Raw genomic sequence first — 25,189 nt, forward strand, 5'->3', positions numbered from 1 at the left:
TACAAATAAGAAAGAAATTGTATTTAAACAATGAATCGGAACTATGATATAAATCTCTATAACTTTTCAAACATGAAATTATAAATCAGCCTCTCAAATAGAAAATACACTGGTGGCAAAAAAAATGAAGACTAGCTAAATTTCCGTATATAACAAACCTAACCTGGTTAGAACCTACGTATAAAACAAATCCACTTTTTTAGATCTGTAGAATCTCTGTACAAATATTATATAACTTATCATCGTCGGAAGAATGTAGGTAAACCCATCAATAAACGAGACGGAGCGAAGGCAAGCTGGATTTGACTCTGTTGAGAAGCCTATTTTTATCTCCGTTGAGAGGCCTAAGATTCCGTCTTCTTAAATTTTTCAAAGAATGTTCGAACACCGTTACTGAGTTGAGCTTTCGGTACTGGTATCAGCTTCCCAACCACAGCAAGAGGCCAGCTGAGAGAATGGGAAAAGGGAAAAGGGAAAAGGGAAAAGGGAAGAGGAAGCAGAGGAATAATTACAGTTAGCATTCGCGCATGGAACATGGATTAGCATAAATGCATATAATTGTCTTTCGAGTAGTACATATGGGCACAGTATTAAAAACAATCAAGGCTCGCTCCCAAGCATTCATCAAAGTCAATCTCCAACAGCAACTCATAGGAGAAGAAAACAGCATATTCAAAGACCAAGATACATTATGAATTCTAGTACGTGTGATCACCAACTGACCTGATAAATGCTATAATAACAGAAATGAGCCACAGCTTCCAATTAAGCTTGACTGTTTTAGTGAACTTTCCAAGAAATTCAATGATGACAATCTGCAAAACAGTAACCAAGTTATGATAGCCCTACCAATATGTCATAAATAAAAGCAAACAACTGAAGACTTTAACACGACTAACTGATGTGCCTGAACACCATGCCCTCCCAATTAAAGTATACCCTCGAAGGGAGAGTAGGGCTAGTTTGGGAAACGGGGTAGAGGACAATGTAATGCATGTCTCAAACAGAAAGGACACTGGGCAGCAGGCATTCGGAGAGAATGATGCAGCAATATCGGGGCCGGGGAATACGAAGGGAATGGAGGGTGGTGGAGGGGGTGTACCGTCATTTAGGTATTGTTTGGGGTTAATAATTCCACGGGGAGTTTTTCTTTTACCTTTCTACATCTAAATTTTCTACTACTACTTTGTCCTCTGCAATTTTCCTACTATCTGTGTGGTAACATCAGTAGTATCTATTGCTAACCTGGAGCACAACAGTTATTAACACTATCCCCATAAAGAGGTAGTTTCTCGTGACTCCCTTGAAAATGTTGAAGCTATATGGCTTTCGGGCATTAAATTCATTAAAGACCTGCAGATTTGGAAGGACATTTTCTTTGTCATCATTTGAATAAAAAATCAAAAGAATGTAGTGCAAATACAAGGTGAGAATAAATTGGGTATGAATAACCTTCTTCTGCATCAAAAGCGTATAGCGGAAAATAAAAACAAAGGAATCCAACATTGAAGAGAGTAACATGAAAATGTAAAACAAAATGTGGTAGACTTTATTTCTGTCAATGAACGCTTCCAGTCATTCATGAAGGTCCCGAAGGCCAAGACTCTCCCTCAACAGCTCCTCAACTAACTCCCTATCCTATTCACTTTTTATTTATATTACTCTGTCTACAGAATTCTCTGCATCACCCTTTATCTTTCCTCATTTACTTCCTAATGAGTAGGTTCTTAGAGCTTCACTCATCAAGCATAGAAAAGTATAGAAAGCAGCATGAGTCCAAATGGCATACAAGGAACTCGTTCAGTCCCTCGTTAATCAAGGAAGTTGTTATTGGAAATCCTCATCCTTCACTTTTTGAGATCCAACTTTCAAATCCAATTTCGAAAACATTGCAGCGTCAGCCAATTCATCCAGCACTACTTCAATCATAGAGATAGGGAATTTATATGGAACTTTAATCTTATATAGTTCCATATAATCTACACAAAATGATATGATAGGGCTGGAACAAGGGAAATCAATTTAGGAATGTAGGTTCCTTGAAGCTTATAGCACGATCTTGCTTCCTATGATGTGCGTGAAACTAACATTTTAGGTAAAATTTCATTGGATTAGGAGTTTGTATTTTCATTTAGATTTCTAGGAATTTAATCACTGTTTTTGTTCAATTAACTATTTTTGTTATTTAGGATAGGCAAATTAAATCCATTGGGCTTAAGCACGAATCACTATGTTCTCAACCATTAGGCCCAGAAACAATCAAGTTTAGAGAGGGAGCCTCATCCTTTGCAGAAGTCTTGTGCTTAACCATCTTGCATTTGGAGATCAAGAACTAAAGTTGGAAATATTTGAGTGCAAGGTGAATGACGATCCAACAAAAAATGCAAATATTTAGAGATTAGAAAATAAAGTTCTTCCTATCCTTTTTAGTTTAGAGTAAGGGTAGTATAACATACATTGACATTCATTTGACACACATTAACATAAGTCTTGTGCTTAACCATCTTGCATTTGGAGATCAAGAACTAAAGCTGGAAATATTAGAGTGCAAGGTGAATGATGATCCAATAAAAAATGCAAATATTTAGAGATTAGAAAATAAAGTTCTTCCTATCCTTTTTTTTAGAGTAAGGGTAATATGACACACATTGACATTCATTTGACACACCTAACGAGTGTAAAATGGTTTTAAAAAAGTTAATTTTTGTAGCTTTTCAAAAAAGAAGAAAGTAAAAAATAAAAAAAGATAGTGTCAAATGAACATAAAAGAAATTATGTGTTAAAGTATCATTTTTCTTTTTTTATGCTTTTCTTGTACTTTTTGACGAGTTATTTCCTGATAAACACTATAGGTAAGTAGTTCTTTGTTTCTAGGGATTAGGGTAGTCGAATAAGGGATTGACAATTTCTTTTGTATTTCCCTCATTTGTTTACGCTAAATATATTTCAATTCCAATTTAGATATTCTTCATGCTTATGAGTTTGATTGGTTCTTATTTAAATGGTCCTATATGTCAAGGAAGAACTAGAAGTTGAACATTAACATTAAAAATTCTAAATTTGAACAAAAGAAATTCAAATCACAAAATCAGACATAGCCTTTTAGGGTTTTTCCTTGGAATGATCTAATAACTTGATCAGTTTAATTAGATTTAAGTCCCGCTAAAGTAGGGATTGATCTAATAAAATAAATTATTGTTAGTTCCTTGTGGGGTTCTTTGAAATTGGACTTTTGTTTTCTCATAGCCAATACTACATCCACCCCATCTATCTAGAATAAATACAGATTTTGTGAATGGGTAGCCCTTGCAATGGCACCTCACACCGTGCAAAGTCCTAGTTTTTTGCCCCATGTTCATCTCCTACTTCGACCCAATATTGTGCTGTGTCTAGCATGGGGAAAACCCGAAGCTGTCACTGTTTCTTAAGCAATGAGATTACAAGATGATCAACAGTCAACTAGAACCATGACCTCGTGACGTTGAATCGCACCCAACAGTTACCGGAGTTCTTTGAGGTGACTCCAACAGCACCTTTTAGGTCCAATTAAACTAGTTTGCCTTCCCATTCAATGATTTTGTTCTTCTCTCCATGCCACTTAAATGTAATCTAATTTAATGCACTGTAAGTCTATCATCCATTCAATCTTCACGTGCCATATTTTTTCATCACTAATAAGGCCATTCACGGAAGTCACGAGGTTCTACCTTCAACAACTCCTCAAGTGACTAAATCCCTTATTCGCCTCTTCATCTATAACACTGTTTACAATTGCTCCCTCCATGCCTCTCTATCTTTCCTCACGTACACCTTAATGAGTGCTCTACTATCAAAAGTCATTAGGGCAAGAATATGTCCAGCAACAATCAAGCATCACTGGAGTTACTCTATGGCAGAGGGAAGCCATGTAAAATTGCCTTGGACCCCCGTTCATTGGCATAAACTACGTGGATTAATGTGTTTCTCCCAAAACATAAAAGTTACAGTGAACACATCACTAAAAACTATTGAAAATTAAGCAATTCCTTATCTATTATGAACTCTACACTCTTTCAAGACGTATTGAGTGCTATACACCATAAACACACCGGAAGCCATTTGAGAATAATAAAGATTGTACAAGGAAGAGCTTAATCACATCTATGATAGAAAATGATGACGATAATTGTCATCTTTTATAATTAGGTTTGTATGGAAAATATTATTTTTAAAATTTTCTATATATCTATAATTATTTTTTACAATTAAGTTATAAGCATTTCTGCAGATTTCAATCTAATAAAGCGTTTCAACAATATTATCAACCCAGCACTTTAAAAAAAAACTTAAATATATTAAACGTAGCTACCAGCCACTGAAGCTTAGAACTTTGTAAATTCCTATTAATTGGTGATGATAAGGACTTACTTGACAAAAAACAAAAGCATTGAATATCAGAGAGTTCTTCACTTTGATTGCAGGGCGGTTGGGTTCATTCCTCAAACCCAGTAATTTCACACCTTGGAAATTAAGAATAAGCAACACAGAAACTTGATAAATTGCCTGAAAGTTTCCAAACATTACCGACTATTCAGAGACAGCAGAAATAATATGGCATAAGTAATGCATTATATTTTTAGCATTCATCAGTTAGTTGTTTGCGGCTTGGTTCACATAAATTTAAAATCCCTGCCAGCTTCAATGCAACAGGAGTGTCACTACATGAGAAACAGAATTCACCTGTATCAGCAGATTCCTCCACATAATATTTGATACAAGCGGTTCACTGTGCAAAAAACAGATACTGTCAATTTTATAACACAAACCATAAAAAAAAAATACACTACATCTGCTCTTCCCATAATGGAGTTTAACAGTAGGTCCATTCATTGTACATAAGTGCATTTATTTGAAATCCATGCAAGGATGATAAATTCAGCAATCAGTAGGATCTTTATAGCTTTTGGTGATTATTTTCACAGTGATTCACAAAGCCTTTTACCGCAACAATGTGTTTTTACTTACTGTATATGCACCCTGATGTTTTGGTATTTTGTGAATGATATATAACTTTGACCTTGTACTTTGTTCTATCTTTAATTTTCTTTCTTCCACTAAACAAATACTAAGAACAAAGAAAAATTACCGTCTTCCCATTGGAAGCTGACCCATTAGGGAATCAGTTGGTGGTTCAGTTGCCAAGGCCAATGCTCCAAGAGTATCCATGATAAGATTTACCCAGAGAAGCTGTTAAGAAATTAAGGAAGGACTTGTTCATAAGGTTGGCCTCCTAAATAAATGAGGGAGCGCCAAGCAGTTAGTGACAAACAGAAAACGAACCTGTACTGTATTTAGTGGGATGTCACCTGTGGAAAATGCAGCAACAACATTTATAGCAAGTGCAGCTATATTGACTGTAAGCTGAAACTGGATAAATTTCTGAATATTTGCATATACAGACCGCCCCCATTTGACAACCTGAATTGGCGAGAGATATTGAAAGGTGGTACCACTCATGATTCAAACATCTATTCGTAATCAGCTTACACGAAATAATGAGGCTGTGGAATGCACCTTAATACTAAAAAAATCTCTCACAACAGCATCAAAAAATTATAACTATGCATTTCAATTAGAACCAGAAATAGTCCTTCAAGAGGGATGCCTTAAGCATGCATCATTGAGTGAGAATACTTCCAACATCTCTCAAATAAGAAATGAGGACTAACCTTCACAACCGAAGCAAAATTGTCATCCAAAATAATGATATCGGAGCTCTCTTTAGCAACTTCTGTTCCTTGTATACCCATTGAAAGACCAATATCGGCCTAAAAATACAAAAATAGAGTCACGAACACAACTATGAAAACAAAAACTAGATTATATAATTTAAACAAAAATTTGCCTCAGAACAATATAGCCTATTTGAATATAAAACTGACATAGCAACAATTTTGGCAACAGTTATATTGTATTACTATAATTACTGCCATCATCTTAACATGTATCTATGATAAAAGTATAAGCATATGCCCCAAAAACATAAGAAACGCCTTTCAAACCTCGTGTAGTGCGGGAGCATCATTTGTTCCATCTCCAGTTACAGCCACAACATGCCCCTTCCTCCTCAATGCTTGCACAAGCAAAAGCTTGTCATTAGGAGATGACCGTCCCATAACCTATAACATCAATATACACTCAATCTTACAGACAAAACAGTTACCCCACTAAGGCTATTATAGTTGTTGGATTCTACCAATATGCTGTCAACAATTTGTGCTCTCCCTTCATCTGTCAAGGCACGAAATCTTTTTCCTTCAATGATGATTGGCTCTGTAGCTTCAGAGACTGAACCAAGAATTCCACATTCCACAGCTATTGCTTTTGCAGTTTTGACATTGTCACCAGTGACCATTTTTACCTGGGATTAAAGATCCAACCAAGCAAATTAGTACTTCCCATAAGGAGAAAACTGCACATGCCTTGCATACTCCATTTCTTAACCTAAATAGTGTTGATTTTGCAGGATAGGGAAGTTTAGATGAACCTATAATAGAAAAATTGGCCAACACATTTTTGTCATACCAAAAGCAACGATATGGTTTTATATATTAAAACAAATCAAGTCACAGAAGACATCTTAATCCATCTTTTTGCCTCTATCTAATAATTAATGCATTAGGTTGACTGTGAACTTTGCTAAAATAAGCTAAAAAGAGCTTATTTTTATACATTTCTCTATGAAGCTTATTGAAATAAGCTCTTACAAACTCCCCTTTAGAATAGATTATTTTTAGTAAAAACTAAATAGTTTTCGCAGAATTTATCCTGAGGAATGAATTTTATTTTTTGCAAAATAAATCATTGTCTCTATAAAAGTCATCAGTGGGTGAAACATTGGCCACTTAGCAGCACAAATAGGGTCCTGTAACATGTTATAATTGTCTCAACGACCTAAGCCTCTTAATGGAACAAAATGACTTTCCACATCAAAAGCATGTATAGATATACCTTAACCCCAGCCTTTTGGCAAAGCTGCACTGCATCTTTGACCCCAGGTCGACAAGGATCCTGCATTTCAACGCATAATTGGCATAAAACAAATTGTAAGAAAATACTGAAAAGATAGAAATCAACATGTAGAAGTCATGCAACAAAGTGTAGGCCCTTTAAGAATTACTATGACTCTAAACAAGATATACCAGATAAAGAATGACAAATTGAGCAAATTATAGATAATAGCTGTACCGTCATTCAACACAACTAAAAATATGTGAGTAATAACATATAAGTCAAGAATACAATCAGGATGTTATAATACTGGAAACAAGACAAAGATGACAATGCATTACGACCGAAGGGTATTTTGCTTGGAAGAATGAGGGGAGGATAGACAAAATATCTAGTTTTGACAGGTACATAAGTTAGTAAGAAAAATACATAGGGGAATGCAAGGGAAGAGGATCGTTCTGAGAAGATAACATTTATGAACGGATCAGTAGCTCTATTGTGAAAGAGGAAACCCCTAGAAGGAGGATTTCTCCTTGTTCATTAAGTTTCATATACCAATAACAGCTCCTTTCCATTATTTCTTTCATTCTTTCTGTACACTCTCTCATTCGTGGGCTCGCAACTCCATGACAATCTAATTTCTAGTGGAAATATTACCTTCAGGCCAATAATAGCCAATAAAAAAAGATCATCCTCTGGTAATGACCAGTGAGCAAGTTCTTCACCAGTTGGAACATTCTCCCTTTCAAATGATCTAAATGCAATCGCAATACACCGTAGACTATCAGCAGCCATATGTTCAATAACCTTTTTAAAATATGACATCTGCGAGCCAGGAAAATTTTACTTAAGAACATTATCAAAATCAGTCAAAAACAAGTATCAAATGGCATCCAACAGTTCATCTAATAGTTGTACCAGCTGTCGTTTCATTAGTGTATGTTACAATAAAAGATAGGGAAAAACTGGATACAGAATTGAAAAACTTAGCACAAAAATGGTAATCAGATAAGGTTTCCAAAAGAAAATTTTAATTGGGAGGAATAACCAATGCCTTTGCTTAAATACGGATCTAAATATTTAATTATTTACTCAAACCTTCTCTTCATCCATCTCCACCAGTTGATCATTAACATCAATATACCCTGTACAGCATCCAAGGACTATCTCAGCCGCACCTTTCCAATGTATATGGATTTCAGAGTCTGTCTGCGGAGTGGTCTGGATGAAAAACAACATATAAACATCGGCATATGGTATATTAGCTACCAAATAACATATCAGTTTAGAACAGAAGAAAAAGTGTACGCATTTAAATTAAAATGCCAATAAATTATTACCATCTGTATTGCAACTCCTCCTCGCTTTTTGTCTGAATTAAAGGGGAAGACATGGACAACTGATGATTGTGATCTGACATCATCAAAATGCATCCCAAGCTGAAATTTGATCTAAGAGTTAACTAGATATAATTGCATAACGCTCATTAAAATGAAGTCCAAATTTTAAGTTTCAAAACAGACCTTAATTCCCCACTCTAAAATTGCCCTTTCTGTTGGTGATCCAGAAATCTCAATATCATTACCACTCTATCACAAATAGAATTATTCAAAAATTAGTAGAACCAGTCAGTTATGAAATTATTATTGGAAGGGAACTCAACAAAGTAAAACCTCTTTATCATACCTCAGGGACATAAACACTTCCATTAGTGTTCTGCACAACACCTTCAAACAGCAAAGACCGTAGCATACCAGACAACTGGTCTGGTGTATGATCAGGAGTTATCTTCCCACCAATGCAAGCCTCAACCACAGTCATCTATCTCAGAAATTTGGTGAAATTAAAATTTGTTGGACACATTATTATTTTCATCATAAACTATTTCGAAATATTCACCCAAAATATATAGCCACTGGTCAACCTTCACACACACCATAGTTTATATTCTTGTTCGTTAAATTTATTTTTAACTCCTAATCTTACATGTTGTGTTTCCTACTTGACATAAGCTGGGAAACAGATACGCCAGAATAGAATTAAAATATTGCAACAAGTGCTCTCCAGCAAGTATAATTTACTTAGAACAAATATTATAAAAAAGGTTTAAGCACTGAATAACAACTAACCTGATTCATAGTCAATGTTCCAGTCTTATCACTGCAGATGGTTGTGGCCGACCCCATTGTCTCACAGGCAGAGAGCCTCCTCACCTGCAAATCAATGTGTTATATTATACAGCATTTTCAAATAGATACTGAAATTCAATAGAACAAACAAAAATTGGCATACCAAAGCTTTATCCGCCATCATTTTTTTCATTGAGTAGGCAAGTCTGTAAAATAGTTGATGAGAAAGAGTAACACCTCATTAAAATACGAAAGAGCACATTGAAAATGTAAAATGGATAGAATGGAGATAATGAAAGCATCATATAATGATAAGAAAATAATATTTAAATTAAAATTAAAAAACCATAAGACAGAAAATCTACATTGGACCAATATTTGGCACAATAATTTAAAGAAATAAGGATAAAATCTATAAATCAAATTAAAGTACTTTAAATCATATCCATTAAAAGTGGGTAAAATGAGACTTACGTTAAGGTAACGGCTAAAGGCAACCCTTCAGGCACTGCAACCACTACAATGGTGACCTACATATTCAACACATTACAATCACCTTATAGTTATCAACATTAAATTCTGTGAAAGGATGCGAATATTTATCTATAAATCGATCACACACGATCAGCCATTTTAGTAATTCTAAATGCACATACCGCAACAGTGAATATCTTGATCACTCCATCAATAGCATCACCAACTTTGGTTTTGCCCGCTATAAATTGAACACTTCCATCTGGGTTTCTAGTATGCCCAGAGAAATACCTGTGTTTGCATGTTGCCATTCAGGGACATGTAAAAAATAAAAAAGTTTAAAAAATAAAACTATGATAAAGTGCAAATTATCCACTTCAACTTTTACCGTTTGGCAAATAGCCCTGCCCTTTCACAGTCGACAATCAACATGATATAACTTTCAATAGAAAATAATAAATTTCAATAATTAACTCAATAAATAGAAAATTTCCCGTATTTCCAAACTTTGACTTTTATCCAAATGAGTTAGAAGAGAAGAAGACGGACATTGAAGTTTTAAGTAGGTTAATTTGAAATTCCAAGAATGTTAACAAAATTCGATAAAGGGTCAGCCTTAAAGAAAATCGATTTAAACTAAAACACATTTAGATCATAGAAAGGAACATATAGAAACCTGGCCAGTAGTACTATCAGAACGATAACAGCCACAGAGAGTCCAACAATACCAATTAAGGTAGCGAGACCATTTAAGCGTACCTACATTGAGAACTTTATACAGGTAAACATAATATTGGAAGCAGGAACTAAAAACAAACTGCATGTAAAAAAGGGACCTGCAAAGGTGTTTCTTCACCATTGTCTTCTGAAATGCTAGCCATCAGAAGCCCCCATTCAGTATTAATACCAACAGCCGTTACCTGAGGAAGGAAAGCAACCAACAAAAAGAAAAATAGAAAAAAATCGTTAATCAATAAAATAGATGACTGAATCTAAAAAAAAATCAATTATTGAAAGAAGTGCACTACAATTTAATCCATGTTTCACCAATCTAATTTCCCTCTGCCTGTTGTTTTCAAAAATAAACAGAGGCTAGAATCTCTTCCTGACCAGTATGCACTAGATGAACAATTGACACCATTTCAGAGTGACTTCTCCAGAAAAAGAAAAATGAAAAATTTACTTATAGATCCAACTAGGAAAAGCTTCTACCATTTTGGTTAAACACCATTTTAGTTTATGAAAAATTTGAAGTAATTATGGAACCTTAAAAGATGAAAATGAGAATCAACTTTGTTCTTTTTAGCAATTAAATTGATGTAAAAAAAAAGACTAAATCCATCCATTTTTCATTTTTTCAAGGACTGGTATGGTCCACCTCAAACCTTTCAAAGACCAAAATGGTGTTTCAAATGTTTTTGGGCCCTTGGGGACAATTCCCCATCTAAGGACCACTTTTTGGTTATATATTAATTATATCAACAACACTTTGGAGACTCCTTACTTTTGTAAATAAAATCAAGACAGGACAATTGCAAAATATAGAAGGGAAAATGAAAGTCCAAAATTTACCAGCATAGTTCCATTGCCATCTGCAACTTTACATCCAGAAATCAGAAAAGGATCGTTAGAATTTTTTTCGACCTGAAAAAAATTATTATCCACTTAGGAAGAACTGAGCAGTAACTAAACTTATTCTCCACAAGATAGAAATAAACACTAACAATTTTGCTCTCCCCGGTCATACTTGATTCATCAATTGCAAGAGAGTGACCAGAGATCAAAACTCCATCAGCGGGGACCTAGAAAAGATCAGTTAAGAACTAAATAACAAGAAATGAAACTATTAGGTTAGGTGTGAGATTATGCAAAAATGGGAAAAGAAATACCTGGTTACCAATGTTAAGGGGTATAACATCACCAACAACAACATCATATATGGAGATCTCAACTCTTCTACCATCTCGAATGACCTTTTCGAGAACAAATCAAAACCCAAATTTAAAGATATATGATATTTATGATAACAATAGTAATAATAATAATAAAGTACGTCTATGCCAGAAATATACCTCCAAATGAATGTTTCTCTTGTGCTCATTTAGATCTTGAAACTGAAGAGACTGCTTATAATCACTTATAGCTACAAAAGAGGAGGAGAAACAAACAAGGATATTTTGCACATCAAAGGGGAATATTATAGCTATTATGATAAACAACCATAACAAATGACAAAGTTGATCATGGTCAACAAATGCATTTATATAAAATGGAAAATTCAGAAGCAGAATCTCAATACCTGTAACAAGAATAACAAGAATAACTGCAAAAGCAATGCTTCCCCCATCATACCATCCTTCCTGGATACCCTGAAACAATTAATTCTGAAGATGAACCTAATTCTTAGCATTAACAGAAAAATACTAGTAATACCGAATTATGAAGGAATGAATGAAATGATAAATAAAAAAAAGGAACACTAAAGGTCAAAAGAATTTGTTGTTGGCACAACAATACATTAATCAAATAAAAAGCAGATGAGCCTGGCATATAGATGATATCATGTTACTAGCATAAGAGCTACTAAGCTAACAGAAAGTTTGTACACCAGAAATCAATATATTGAACAAAAAGGAAACGAAAACTATCTAGCATGCAACTGACACTATCAAACAATACCAAAAAGGAAGAATTACAATGAAATGGGCAATATGACAGCACGCAGTGGGAGGATTAATTTTTGTTAGCAGGCTGAATTAATGAAGGCAGGAAACTACAGTAATTAGTGACTGATAGTACAGGACATTAATAATTCCATGCATTTTTTAATGAAAAACAGTGTAAGTTTGGAATCAGACTGTCTACTCTACCTGAAAGGACAAACTACTAAAACTTTATCATCACATAAAAGCACAGAATTGTTTCACAACTTTTGATATGATCTTGAAGGGTTCAACATAATTTTAGGTTCTCTTGGTTATTTTTATTGTTATTAGTTAAGTGGTTGAATGGTCACATGGCAAGATAAAAGATTACATTAAGCGTAAATATTGATGAGAAAACAGAACGAGAATCATTCTAATATTCAGTTTGGAGAAAGTTATTGACCGTCACACTCAAGAAAGATGAGAAGGTGAGTAATTAGTCATGGAGTCAAATGCTGCAAGTTATCCTAATAAGATCAAATTTGGGTACTCATACCTCAGAACTCCATAAATTCTCACAAAGGAAAATTTTTTTTCAGAATTCAAAATTTCCCTCATTGAATTACAAGTATGTCCTTTTATAGGCTAAATTATGTAAGACCCTTTAAATTTCACATCCTTCTCACGTGACCATTCAACCACTTAATAAAAAAAAACATAATAAAAATTACAAAGAAAACCAAAATAACATCAGCCCCATTAAGATCATATCACTTTCACAACCAATCTCACCTCAGATTTTATCCCCAGTGCTAATGAAGCCATTGCAGCTACCATTAGAATAATCAAGGTCAAATCCTTGCAAGCATCCCACATAAACGACTAAGGCAACAAAAACAACAACATCAGTACAACAACCCTCCAATAAAAAGAGGTGTTATCAAATGCTTAATGTGCACAAAATTTACCAAAAAATTTCTTCCAGACTTTCGAGGGTAGTTGTTGGAACCAAATGCATTCCTCCGTATTAACAAGTCAGCATCATCACCTCGAATTCCCTTCTCTAAATTGCTTTTCAATAAATTTGATAACCCTACAACCTTATTAAGTGATTCAGAAGAATCAAGTGAATATGATGACTCTAATCAATATAATTACATATAAAAGAAAATCATTCTTATTACACTTACCCCTTCACATTCCCGCAGAGTAGTAGTGTCTCGGTCCCTTGAAATTGAAGAAAGTTGTTCTTGTCCAATTGAAAATTCTCCAGTGGAGTTCAAATGAGGTTTTATAGTTCCAAGTCCTAGCAGTTAAAAGCACCGAGCATTGATATTGGAAAGAAAATAGTGTCTACAATTTTAGTATACCAAGGGTAAACTCACTGTAAAAATGATTTAGCAAAGATCTAGGGAGCATCAAGCACCAGCACCACATCAAAGCATTTTCAACTTTGGTATTTAAGTTTAGAATTAAGATAATATTATAAACACCTTTTATCATTGTGAAATAGGATAGCACTAGAATCTCCAAATGATATATATGTCCAAGGCTTGATAATCACAAAAATAATTGGATATATCAAGCAAACAATTTAGAATTAAGGTAATAATACACACTTTTTATAATCATAAATTGGTAAGACCATTACAAATCTCTGTAATAGTAATCTTTAAACATTACCTATGCTTAAAACTAACATGCAAATAATGTATAGCAACAAAACAACATAAAAGGGAATGGACAAGTCATAAAACTACAATTGACGTCCTAAAGGAAGTTGATCTGCTAAAAGGATAATTGGTTCACATTAAACAAAATGTCAGACACAATACTTAGAATGATTATCGGTTAAAACCATATATGTCAAAAATATTTCCGTACTTGACTTCTAAGCTAAAGGTTTTTCAGACACACGTAGCAACTGGCATGAATATTAGGCCATTAACGTTAAAAGGGCTTATCAAGAGAGACCAGTGATACCCGGCACATATTATTTCAGACTTTTTCCATACCATTATGCTGCTAATCAGGTGATAGTAAACCAGACTAAAGCAACCTTTCTTTATGAGCAAAAGTAGTACAAAGGTACAAACCCTATTGATTTTGTTCACAAACTACTAGAACAGGCAACATTCATGGCCAAACTGACTGAATACAGAACTCATGCATATTAGCAGAACAAGAAATCAAAGAAAATGATACACAAGATAAGTAAAAACATTGAGAGTAAATTTTATAAATTGCAGAACAAGAATGAAATATATTTACAACAAGTGTTTTTAACAATATAGGAGACAGAGTAAGTTCTAAATTGGAAAACTACTGTGAATTACTAGTGCACTACAATTTTTACACATAATAGTGAAAACAATCTAGTGACTCACCATTCAATTGCCCAGCTTCCTTGAATCGATATGCAGCCTAATAGAGTAAATTAGTTAATTAGTATACTTAACACATGTAACATGAGAAATAATAAAGAAGTCAATTGAAGAATCGAACTTGAATGGCCCGTGTATGCACTATAACAATTCTTAATACTCTCTTCTTTTCTTCTTCTTTCTTTAAGTCCAAGGTGTACCGAAATCGGCGAGAAGCATTGAGCACCAGTGCCGCTTGCTGAAACACCAAAGGAATTATTCGTCTCGTCATTGAACAAAACATTGGGTCCCAAGGATAAAAATTAAATGCATGTCAAAAATAGCCATATACAAGTAGCAATTGATGCTAACACAGTTATTATAAAATAGAACTCTAATACTGCAGAAACAGTGAACAAAGGAGGCTTCAAATCCCTGGTGCAAGATCAAGAAAATGCGCTGTATTGTGTCTTGAGCCATTGTAAATAAAATATATCTTGAATGTTCAAACCAGCATGAAAAAGACAATCATTAAGTGTCTATTACGACCAAACTACCAGAACTGTAGTGATAGTAATACTTATTATCTTGTCCAAACAGAACTTTTTTCCCCCGTGAAATGTTAAACCCTTCTATTAATTGAATGATTTCTTTACTCCTGCAACATCTGAAAATTTCAAATGCCAGAAGAATTGAAAATTAACTATAAAGATTTCATTAAATATTACCGTTCTTTTGTCCCATTAATAAAAGTTATATTTATCCATCTATATTTTGCAATGGGCAAAAATATAGAAACCCAGCAATTTGCATTAGTCATTTGGAGTTCAAATTTATTACCCTAACAGAATCTCAAAACCCTAAGTCTAATCCAAGTCTTCTTAAACTGTCCACCTAAGAAAAAATTAGAATTTGGGAAACACAAGGAAGGCATTTCAGATCAAAATGAATTAAACCAAAATTTTCAGACTGGATCTCCCAATAAGGGCATAAGCACTTTATCCTTCTATAACCTTTACAAGAAACATAAGGACTGATCCCAATGTAGCTTCCAAATTGGCTATTGTTCCCATTATCTAGCGACCAGAAAACAAGGGATCCAATTTGTCTTCAACCATAAGTGTCTAAATAATAACAAAAATATGTCCTCCCTCTTTGACTCCCTCCATACATATCAGTGGTTGTTGATAAAAATTTGAAATGGATGCAATATAATCTTCAATCAATATATTATGCTACCAAGCACAGCTGGCGTTCGTGCACAAAATCAAAGACTCAAAGCAGGTCTTTCTGCCTCTCAAGTACTTTTTCCAAACATATGAGGTGGGGTTAAACCCTCACTACCGAGGTTCTCTAGAAAGATTAAGAACTGAGCTTTTTGATGTTGCTGTTTATAGATAGTAAGAATCCTGAACTGCCGCTGGTAGTCCTGACAATACCTCAAATATGTTATTTGCAAGTACAGAAAGGTATTCAAAGTAATACTTCCAATGACACACTTTGGAATACTGTGTTTTGGAAGAGATTCACAAGATGTTCAAAACAATACTGAAGATCCCAAAACTGTGCTAATTGGAATGTGTACTGTGTTGTCTTCAATACTCTAATAATCCACTAAAAACTGTTGTTAGAAATGTTGAGTCTTTGGCAACAAAAATTCAATCAGCTCCTTGTCTTTATACTAATATTGTATATTTGTATCCGTCCGCTCCATAGAAAGAACCTTGTTTAGTCTCATAATTCAAAATTCTATAATTTTGGACCTCTAAATAAACGGTATATCTATAAGAAACAGGTTGTATAAACTTGTCCTAAAGCCCACAATAGAAAAGTTACTCCGGTTTGACAGCATTTGAGTAGTAATGCTGAACTGGTACATGTTCAAATATTTGCGTCATTGAGTACAGGTAAGGTGCATGAATGCTAAAATATTGCATTAGCAGGGGAAATTTTTCCATATAGACCTTTAAATGAAATAAGATTCAAATTTATATTGCAAAAAACAATCAGTCAGCACATGAACTTGGTATTTTTGAGCCATTTACTATCCACTTGTCTTTTCAAACATGTCTTCTAGAAACCATACTGTCAATCCAGTATTTCCCTAGCCCCTGATCTCACTTCATTTAAGGAATGGATATTCTCATGTGAGTTCAAGAGACCCTAAACAACACCCCAGATGAGGCCCTATTTTCTCCATGTCTTTCTCTCTCTCTTCACATCGCCCTAACACATGAAATAACTGACTAAGAGGATTCATTCCCCTTCTGCGGCTCTTAATTTAGATTTTGTAGACTATTAAAATGATAGGAAGCACTCTCTCTCCCTCCCTATATCTGTTTATGTTTGCGTCATCTAGAGTTTGTTTAAAAAAAAAAATTAATAAGCACTTCTAAAGGAGAAAAATAAGAATTAAAAATGAAATGAATTTCTCTAGAAACTAAAATAACTCATGCTTAGGCAAATCTGTAAAAAATCTTCCATATTACTTTTTCTATATGATGATTTTTAATTCATACGTAAATTAACTTTAGTTTATGGAGAAGTTTATTTCATCCTTTCTTCTAAATTTCTTTTCCCAAAAGTGTTTGTAGGGGAATTGAACCAAATATGTTCACAGTAAAGTTTGGAAAAATATATTGGCTCAACAAGTGAATCCCTCCCCACCCATGTACGGGGACGGCACCCAAAATCCCAGAAGACAAGACATCGATAGCATGCTAGGGAAACCAACAAATGCCCAACCCCTACAAGATTATTGGACAGGTCAAAACGGCAAATAGTTTTAACCAGCTTCATTGAAATAGCAACACATGCCATGGGGAATAATATATGTATTCAGTACAAATTCAAAACAGACAAAATGTATTAGTCGTATTATTGAAAATAATATGACATAAGATAGTAACAGCAATAGAGTGGATTAGAAATAATGTTGACACATACCCGCCAGCGCCTGAGGCGTTGAACCGGAGCATTCTTTGTTCTGGTAACATCAAATGGATCAGCAGAAAAGTCTCCGTCACCAAAATCATCAGAGCAGCCAGTGGGAGACCCGGCCTCAATATCACCCAGCGTCTGGCTGCCAGGATAACCCTTGGAGAAGCTCATGCTTCCGAAAACTGTCGCAGGAAAGATGACACCGTCACTACCTAGTATCCCTTACTACTACTACTTCACAGTATATCATTAATAACCGTTTTTATTAACTCTACCTCCACTCTCGGAACAAACCTCACCGTATCACAAGAAAACCTAAATTAAGTTTTTCTACTTCGGAATTAAGCATCACAATCCAAAGCATGTTCGACAAAAGAAAAGAAAGCAGTTCAAATCTCCACCCTTCAAATTTCAACTGATTTGTCGTTTCATTATTATTCAAAGTCGCAGTTCACTTATCACTGATCCCTAAATTCAAATCAATCACTTTCAATTGCACAGTAAAACACATATCTCTAGAAAATCAAGACCCCTAAAACCTCTCTATATATATATACGCACCATTACATTAGGCTTATATAGTGCATAATGAGTATCACTTTCTTATGTAGCAATAAGCATAGTAGCCCGTGGACTTACTGGGAAAGTAAAGAGACTATATTAGTAGTCTGGTGCCGATAGCGGTATTATCGTCTTCGTCTTCCTCTATCTCTTCCTATGTAACCTGAAACCCTTCAGAGAAGGAAACGAACACTGTTGTTATACGAATAAATAACGCAACAGCATTTAAAACAACAATAAAATTAATTTCCATTTCCGTTCACGAGATTTCCACCTCATGCAAAAGAATCCTCATTAATAGAATATATACGCATCTTCCCCTCTTTCGAGGAAATTTCGTTTCACGATTTAAGTGCAGTATACAGTTTACGCGCCTAAATTATATTCTCTTTCACTTTTTGTTTTCTCATTTCCAAGATTGTTGAATCAGCCTTTTTTGCAATTCCTAATAGAGCTTTTTCGTGCATCAGTTGATAAACGCAACATTTCCTGTAGTGGAAAGTGGTTCGGTTTGATTCAGTCCATTTAATAGCCACAACAGCACGAGAATCAGAACCTCTTTTTTCACGACAAATCAGAACCTTCACTTTTGGAAACGACAATGACAAATAAACTGAATATGTTTAGTTAATGCAAAGTAAGTTTTGACATATGATGCAGGAAGCAGAAGTATGGAAATAATGGTTGAAAGAGACGAATAACTAACTTGTGGCACAAATCAAAAGCGACAAGTGAGCACTCACTGATGCAATTCGTGAGATTGGATGCTTCAGAGTTCAGGCGTGGAAATGAACAATGGCATGTGAATAATACGAACAGTACCGTCATAAAATATTCAATGGAACGTTACTCTCTGTGTTTGCATTTCTCAGTTGATTCAGTGAAATCGCACACAAACAAACTTTCAATAATGCAAGGGCGTAAACTCGCTTACGCTTATATTCCATACTTGTTTGGGTTAGGCACTGCTGGCAGGCAATAAAATACGCTCTTGCATTCTTCTTTTTCTGTAACACAGCTATGCAAATCTTGTTGAACGCGCCGAGAATAATTTGAAGGTTAAAAGACTTCAATTTCGGATTCATTTAGTTTTCTTTTTACTTTTTAAAAACAATTTCAGTAATTAATTTTCGAAAACTGCTTTTAAGAATGAGTTTGAAAGAAAGCAAAACGACTGATCGAGAACACAATTAAAAAAAGAAAATAAACTTTTTCTTCGTTTTTGTTTTTAAAGTTTCGAAAACAATTAATTAAAAATGAAAGGAAAGAGAAAACATTAATTGGAAAGTAAAATTACTCTTTGATGATTTATTTACTTTTAATAATTGTATTTATTAATTTAATATTATATTGATATTTTAGCCTATTTGTTATTATTATAATAGAGAAAGTTATTGAATATAATAAATATTTGTGAATAAAGATGCTAGCTGACAATTGTTTTTATGTGAATTGATGTGTACTTAATTAAGTAGATCATAGGTTTTTTCCACCGGTCACTGTAAGTGAAGAGCATATCTCCGTGCATCATGGCCGAATGCACGCCGTTCTGGTCACAAATTGGAATTCCAACACGGAAATCATAAATTTCTAATGTTAATAATGTATCTATCTCAACTTTTATTTAATTATAATTTATTAATTTTTTCCAAATTATTCACCAATAAATAATTAATAATTAATATAATACATTTTAATACTTTCAGACTATACAATTGACTTCTCTTTTCATTTAAACTTTAACTTAGTCGTTTTAAAATTATTTTTTATTATTAAAAAAATATAAAATTAAAAGAGGATCATTACATCAGTTCTGAATGTCCACCACAGATATGAACGAGGAAATCAGATTCACACACTTATTTTAATATTTATCTGTGAAAATATTTATATCCAGATTAATTTTGAAAATATAAATAAATATAAATTTCATTTTATTATATAGAATTGAAATAGACTTAAAATTCATTATTTAATATTTATAATTGAATTCAGTAAAACTAAAACAGAAAATAACATTATCTATTGATTATGTTATCTAAAAGCACCTATTTTGTTAATTAAGCCAAACACTTGAATACATAGAAGAAACAAACAAACGTTTCCTTATTTCCCGTGACATTGTCCCTCCAAAAACAAAAAAGACAAACATTTTAGTTGGATGAAACTTGAAATAGGCGTCGATATGGGGATAAGAATTTGGAGTAAAATTCATTTCTGGAAGAGCTTATTATTTCATAAATAAATAAAAAAAGTTGAATTTAAGAGACAGATAGAAGTAAAAGATTGTTTAAGAGAGATTATTACCTTTACAGAATGATGCTGGCTCGAACTATTTATTCTGGAGCAGTGTGTTCACATCATTTGCAGTCAGAACAAATCTGCAACTCCTTGCAAGATATCATATCTTCTCGTCACAAATGAACACCTTAGTTTATCTTCAGCAAAGAATGTTAGCTGCTATCAGAGTTTGATATTCATTTCACCATGCATGAAATGAAGGGTGGAAGTATTTGAAAAATGCAGTTGCAGAGTGCAAATTTTATTTGTTGGTTCGGCAAATGGTGCCTTATAGTATATCGCACTTTCCTTGAAACTTCTATTACTCAATAAATTTGTTTATAGGATCAAGAAAGGTACTAAAGAATACTGACGTAATGGGCCCGAACATGCCTTCTCCTTCTGGGAAAACTAAAAATGCTCTTTTTTTCTCGTTTTTAAAGGTATTGTGTAACTGATAGTTTCCTCTCTTTTTATCGTTCACCCGTCCAGAATTAACTTCTAATATGCATAATTTAGTTGTTTCACATCGTTCGAGCATGTTGTTGGTTAAAAAGTATTATGCTAAATAAATTTTTAAAATATCGATATTAAATAAATAAATGTTTATAATAGTTATATCTTATCTAATAGTCTCACACAGTATAATCAATTGCGGTTCCTACCATACTCAATAACCTCATTATTTAGAAGTAGAGATCTAAAATGAATTATATTGTTTTTTTCCTTTTACATTTCGGGGTGTCTTTTAATTAGTGTTTACAAAATAAGTTGAAACTTCTAAGCCAATCTAATCTACTACGGACTCGGATTAGATTGAGTTGAAAAATATTTAAAATTTTAATACGGGTCACTAATCTACTAAGAACTCGAATTAAACATGTGGTGGACTGGATTAATGACCTAATTTTGTTTTTTGTGTTTGTTCTTTTATTATAGTTTAAGATAATTTTGGATTGTATTTAAATTATATTGTATTGCTTTTTTATTTTGAATTGTGTCTTTAGAATTTAAGATCTTTTTGAATTGAAATTTTTTTAGATTTGAATTAGGAAAAAAAGATTTGGAATTGAAAAAAAAAACTTATAATTAAGTGAGTCAGTGAGTTTAACCCACCAACCTGTGGTGAAATGGATTAGATTCAAAAAATTTTAACTTGCTAATAAGTGAGTCAGGATTTCGAATTTTTTTGACTCACTAATAAGTGAGTTGAGTTAAATTAGTTCACTGAATAGTCAATCTATAATGGTCAGATGACCCATTTTATAACCACTACTTTTAAAAATAAAATCATAACAGACAAAAAGATATACATAAAAAAGTTGTTAACTATATCTCTAAGATCAAACATATATTTATGAAGATGGATATTCATGTTTTAAAATATATTCTCCATGTGAAATTTTAATAAATATAATTTTTGAAAGAATAAATGAAAGAAAATTTATAGAAAAAAGAACTATAAACTTTATTCCTTTTAAAAGTTCTATCTTTGTAAAATGTTATTCTCTCAATTTAACATTTATCTAAAATAGAAGTGTAACAAAAAAGTTGTTGAGTTGATTTAATTTGGAAGAGGTAACAGAATAAAGATTAAAATAAATCTAATCATATTATTTATCGGGGCAAGTGATCAATTTCCTACTACCATTAATATTATTATAACGTTATAAATATTGTTCACTATCGCTACAAAAAATTAAGACAGTTATGCCTTTGATTTTTTTTATTTTTTTTTAGTTTATTAGATAGAGGATTTTGAAATACTATTAACTTACTGAGTCAGTCCCACTATCACAATTTTATTTATTACATCACGTATCAGTTATGTCAAATGAGTCAGTCCCACTCTCACAAATTTATTTATTACAAAACTTTTTCATTAATTAAAAATTTTACAATCTAATTTGATTCATCAAGGAGTTAGTGGATTAATGAATTCGTCCATATTTTATTCTTTCAATTTATTTTATAATTTTATTATAATATATGGATTTACTTAAGATATTATTTTATAACATTTCCAAGTTTTTACTTATTTTATCAAATATTAATATCAAAATAATAATTAAAAATTAAAGTATATAACTTATATAACTATACAAACAAAAATAATTAAAAATAAAAACTATTCAAACATTATTAAATATTATTTTAATATTTAAAAATATTAATTTGTCAACATACACAATTAGAAATAATAAATAATTATAATAAAATTTTTATAAACAATGATAAAAAGTTTAATAAACTATTGTTACAGGTTGATCATCTTCTATCTAACTCAAATCCATTTATCACAGAGATTAAGTGAACCAAATTCAATTTGACTCACATTAAAAAATATTTTTTTTTTCAACCAAATCCCAAATTCAATAAGTGGTAAGTCAAGTTAATTTACAAATTTAAATTTATTTTGACTTATTTAATATTTTTGTGAATTTATCGCATTAGCACATAGTTAATAATTAGATGATAAAACTTAATAATAGATTAAAATCATATATTTATCAGATGTATGAACAAAAATTGAAAAGTTAAAATCACTGCTAAAATTATCTGTCTTTAAAATGTGTAGATTATAATTAATAAAAATTAAAATTATGGATCAAAATGAACTGCGGAGTAGCTGCAAAATGGCCTTTACAAAATCGTAAGGTATTTTGGTTAGTGTATAAATTTTACAAAATTGATTTAAATAACTATTTAGTCTCTATTACATTTTTTTTATCTCTTTAATTTTTTGGTAGATGTCATAACGAAACAAACATTATACTAAAGACAGAGATTTTAAAAAAACACTCATCATGTCATAGGTCTTTTTCTTTAAGCTTTTATATTCTTAATTTTAATAATAAATGTATAACATATTTTTTTAAAAACTATTTACAATTATTCGTTTAATTTATATGATTAAAAAACTATAAATCAAACTTTGCTCTTATCTCCCTACTAACCTTGAGGTAATTTTTTTCTCCTTTTAAACTCAAAGCACAACTTTAGTGGATAAATGCATAAATATATCAACTTTAACGGATAAATGCATAAATATATATAAACCCAAAATATGTTGTTCTACATAATTAATCAGTAAAATTTTAAAAATAAAAAGTATAAATTTAATTATATTTTTCGTAAATAAACTTAAATATAAAATTGAAATTCATTCAAATTGAAAAATTCATATAAAACGGATCATCATACATCATTAATGTATAAAATTTATCCTTTAGAATAAGTGAAGTTAACCTTTAATTGATGTGTTTAAGAGTCATACTGAATGGATTAAAAGATTTAAACGTGGGAGTAAAGATTTTTGTGCGAGACCACTGTCAACAACAAGACTCACGTCGCGTGCTCCACCTCAGTCTCGTCTTTGTCCAAGACCATGCTTTAGGTTATGTTAAATCTTTCACCTTTCAGAGCTCCATGATCATTGCACTTGCTCTGTTTTGGGGATCAATTCAATTTTAAAGACTGTTTTTGTGATATTTTTAAGTATAAATTTCAAGACATTACTCATTTTGGAACTTTATTATGATTAATTTATGTTTTTTTATGGTATTACCACATTGATTAATTAGGTTTTGATCTTTGGCTACGTATTTGTTTGGCCTGATTATACAAAAGTATGGAAGCTCAGTTTGAGTTTTGCATCTGACTAGAGTGATTAAAACATGTTTTCTTTAGTTGCTGTTGACAATGGTCTCGCACGAATAAACCCTCTCCAATACACGAGTGAAGAAGGAGGAGGAGATGAATTTGGTTGGATGAAGGAGATGCAGTGATGAAACCCTTCTGTTGGGGTTGAGGGTCACGCAGAAGAAAATGAAGAAGGAAAAGAAAAAAAAATGTAAAAGAAAAAAGAGAAAAAATAAATAAATAAATAAATTACACGTGTTATTAATATCTCAGTCACATATTCAGATCTTTAATTCATCCAGCATAATCATTAGACACATCGACTAAAATTTAATATGTATTGGCTCTTCTTGAGGATGTATCTTATGCATTAACAAAATATAAGAATCAGATTTAAATAAAAAACGAATTCTAATTTTATATATAAATAATAAATTAAGCGACTAATAATTAATTTATTTTTTTATTTACTTGGTTACTTGGGAATGCTCCCAAACAACGAAAAATTATTAATTAGTATATTTTCTTTCCTTCCACAGTACGTCCCTCCACTTCCCATCAAACTAAAAAGAACATATACAAGAACTAAGAATTGAAATCATACTTTAGCATCGTGAGAAGGGTTTAATTTATAAAAGTAATTAGTATCATTATTATAATTATAAAGCTAAGTACTTGCCTTGAACCCTAATTAAGGGACTAAAAGTGGTGAGTAAAACAGCACATAATCTGCTGACAATAATATATGTATGACGAATGGAATGGAATAGTAGGCATCATACCTTCAGTGCAGCAGAAAAAAGGAAAAGGGATAGATAGATCCATGGATGAAAGTGAACAGAAACAGGAAGTGACGAAGAAAACGCAATATTCTCTCTGCTCTCACCCCAAGTTTTGAATCTGCTTATTCTTTGCAGTCATCTTGAAGTTTTAAGCACTACAGCATCTTTGCAATAAAATATACCACTTCCTGGAAAAAAACGAAACTTCTTGGAAATTTAAGTGGGGTATATATGCCTACTCTATTTTTTATTTTTCTTATTTTTATGCTTATACATGTTCGTGCAATTATTGATTCTCAAATATCACATAAAGTAAACTATTTGTACGATAATTTTGTTAATTTTTACTATGTTTACTAAGACTGAAAAAGTGTTAAAAAAAT

General features: G+C 32.5%; 1 protein-coding gene across 7 annotated transcripts; it reads right to left on the reverse strand.

Moving 5' to 3' along the window:
• LOC108322717 (calcium-transporting ATPase 8, plasma membrane-type) lies at nt 1-24,971 on the reverse strand. Of its 7 annotated transcripts, none has more exons than XM_017554914.2 (36): nt 24,807-24,971; nt 20,410-20,540; nt 18,181-18,265; nt 17,548-17,723; nt 14,744-14,860; nt 14,626-14,662; nt 13,429-13,544; nt 13,207-13,338; nt 13,031-13,120; nt 11,893-11,962; nt 11,666-11,736; nt 11,483-11,566; nt 11,318-11,395; nt 11,166-11,237; nt 10,430-10,513; nt 10,270-10,352; nt 9,776-9,884; nt 9,594-9,649; nt 9,283-9,325; nt 9,120-9,203; nt 8,677-8,811; nt 8,514-8,579; nt 8,331-8,429; nt 8,089-8,211; nt 7,648-7,815; nt 6,991-7,050; nt 6,236-6,400; nt 6,042-6,158; nt 5,709-5,807; nt 5,320-5,457; nt 5,126-5,226; nt 4,720-4,765; nt 4,408-4,542; nt 1,246-1,353; nt 724-815; nt 1-447 (listed from the first exon to the last, which is right to left on the reverse strand). In XM_017554914.2, exons 4-36 carry the CDS (start codon nt 17,710-17,712, stop codon nt 345-347), a joined length of 3,246 nt encoding a protein of 1,081 aa, XP_017410403.1. In that variant the 5' UTR covers nt 17,713-17,723; nt 18,181-18,265; nt 20,410-20,540; nt 24,807-24,971; the 3' UTR covers nt 1-344. The 7 variants fall into 7 exon arrangements, with proteins under 7 accessions (XP_017410403.1, XP_017410399.1, XP_017410398.1 ...); XM_017554910.2 differs by having other exon boundaries at nt 18,181-18,273; XM_017554909.2 differs by lacking the exon at nt 24,807-24,971 and having other exon boundaries at nt 18,181-18,273; nt 20,410-20,649.
• Nucleotides 24,972-25,189: the final 218 nt, after the last annotated feature.

The sequence above is a fragment of the Vigna angularis genome, chromosome 1, assembly GCF_016808095.1.
Source record: "Vigna angularis cultivar LongXiaoDou No.4 chromosome 1, ASM1680809v1, whole genome shotgun sequence".
Taxonomy (NCBI): domain Eukaryota; kingdom Viridiplantae; phylum Streptophyta; class Magnoliopsida; order Fabales; family Fabaceae; genus Vigna; species Vigna angularis.

Bases quoted from the DNA above. Each gene is read 5' to 3' on its own strand.
- LOC108322717 (XM_017554914.2), bottom strand. From the start codon at position 17,712: ATGAGCTTCTCCAAGGGTTATCCTGGCAGCCAGACGCTGGGTGATATT. The intron at 13,545-14,625 runs GTGAGTCACTAG...TTTAACTGCTAG, and splicing joins GGAAGCTGGGCAATTGAATG to GACTTGGAACTATAAAACCT. The intron at 9,326-9,593 runs GTAAGTCTCATT...ACTATTTTACAG, and splicing joins CCTTTAGCCGTTACCTTAAC to ACTTGCCTACTCAATGAAAA.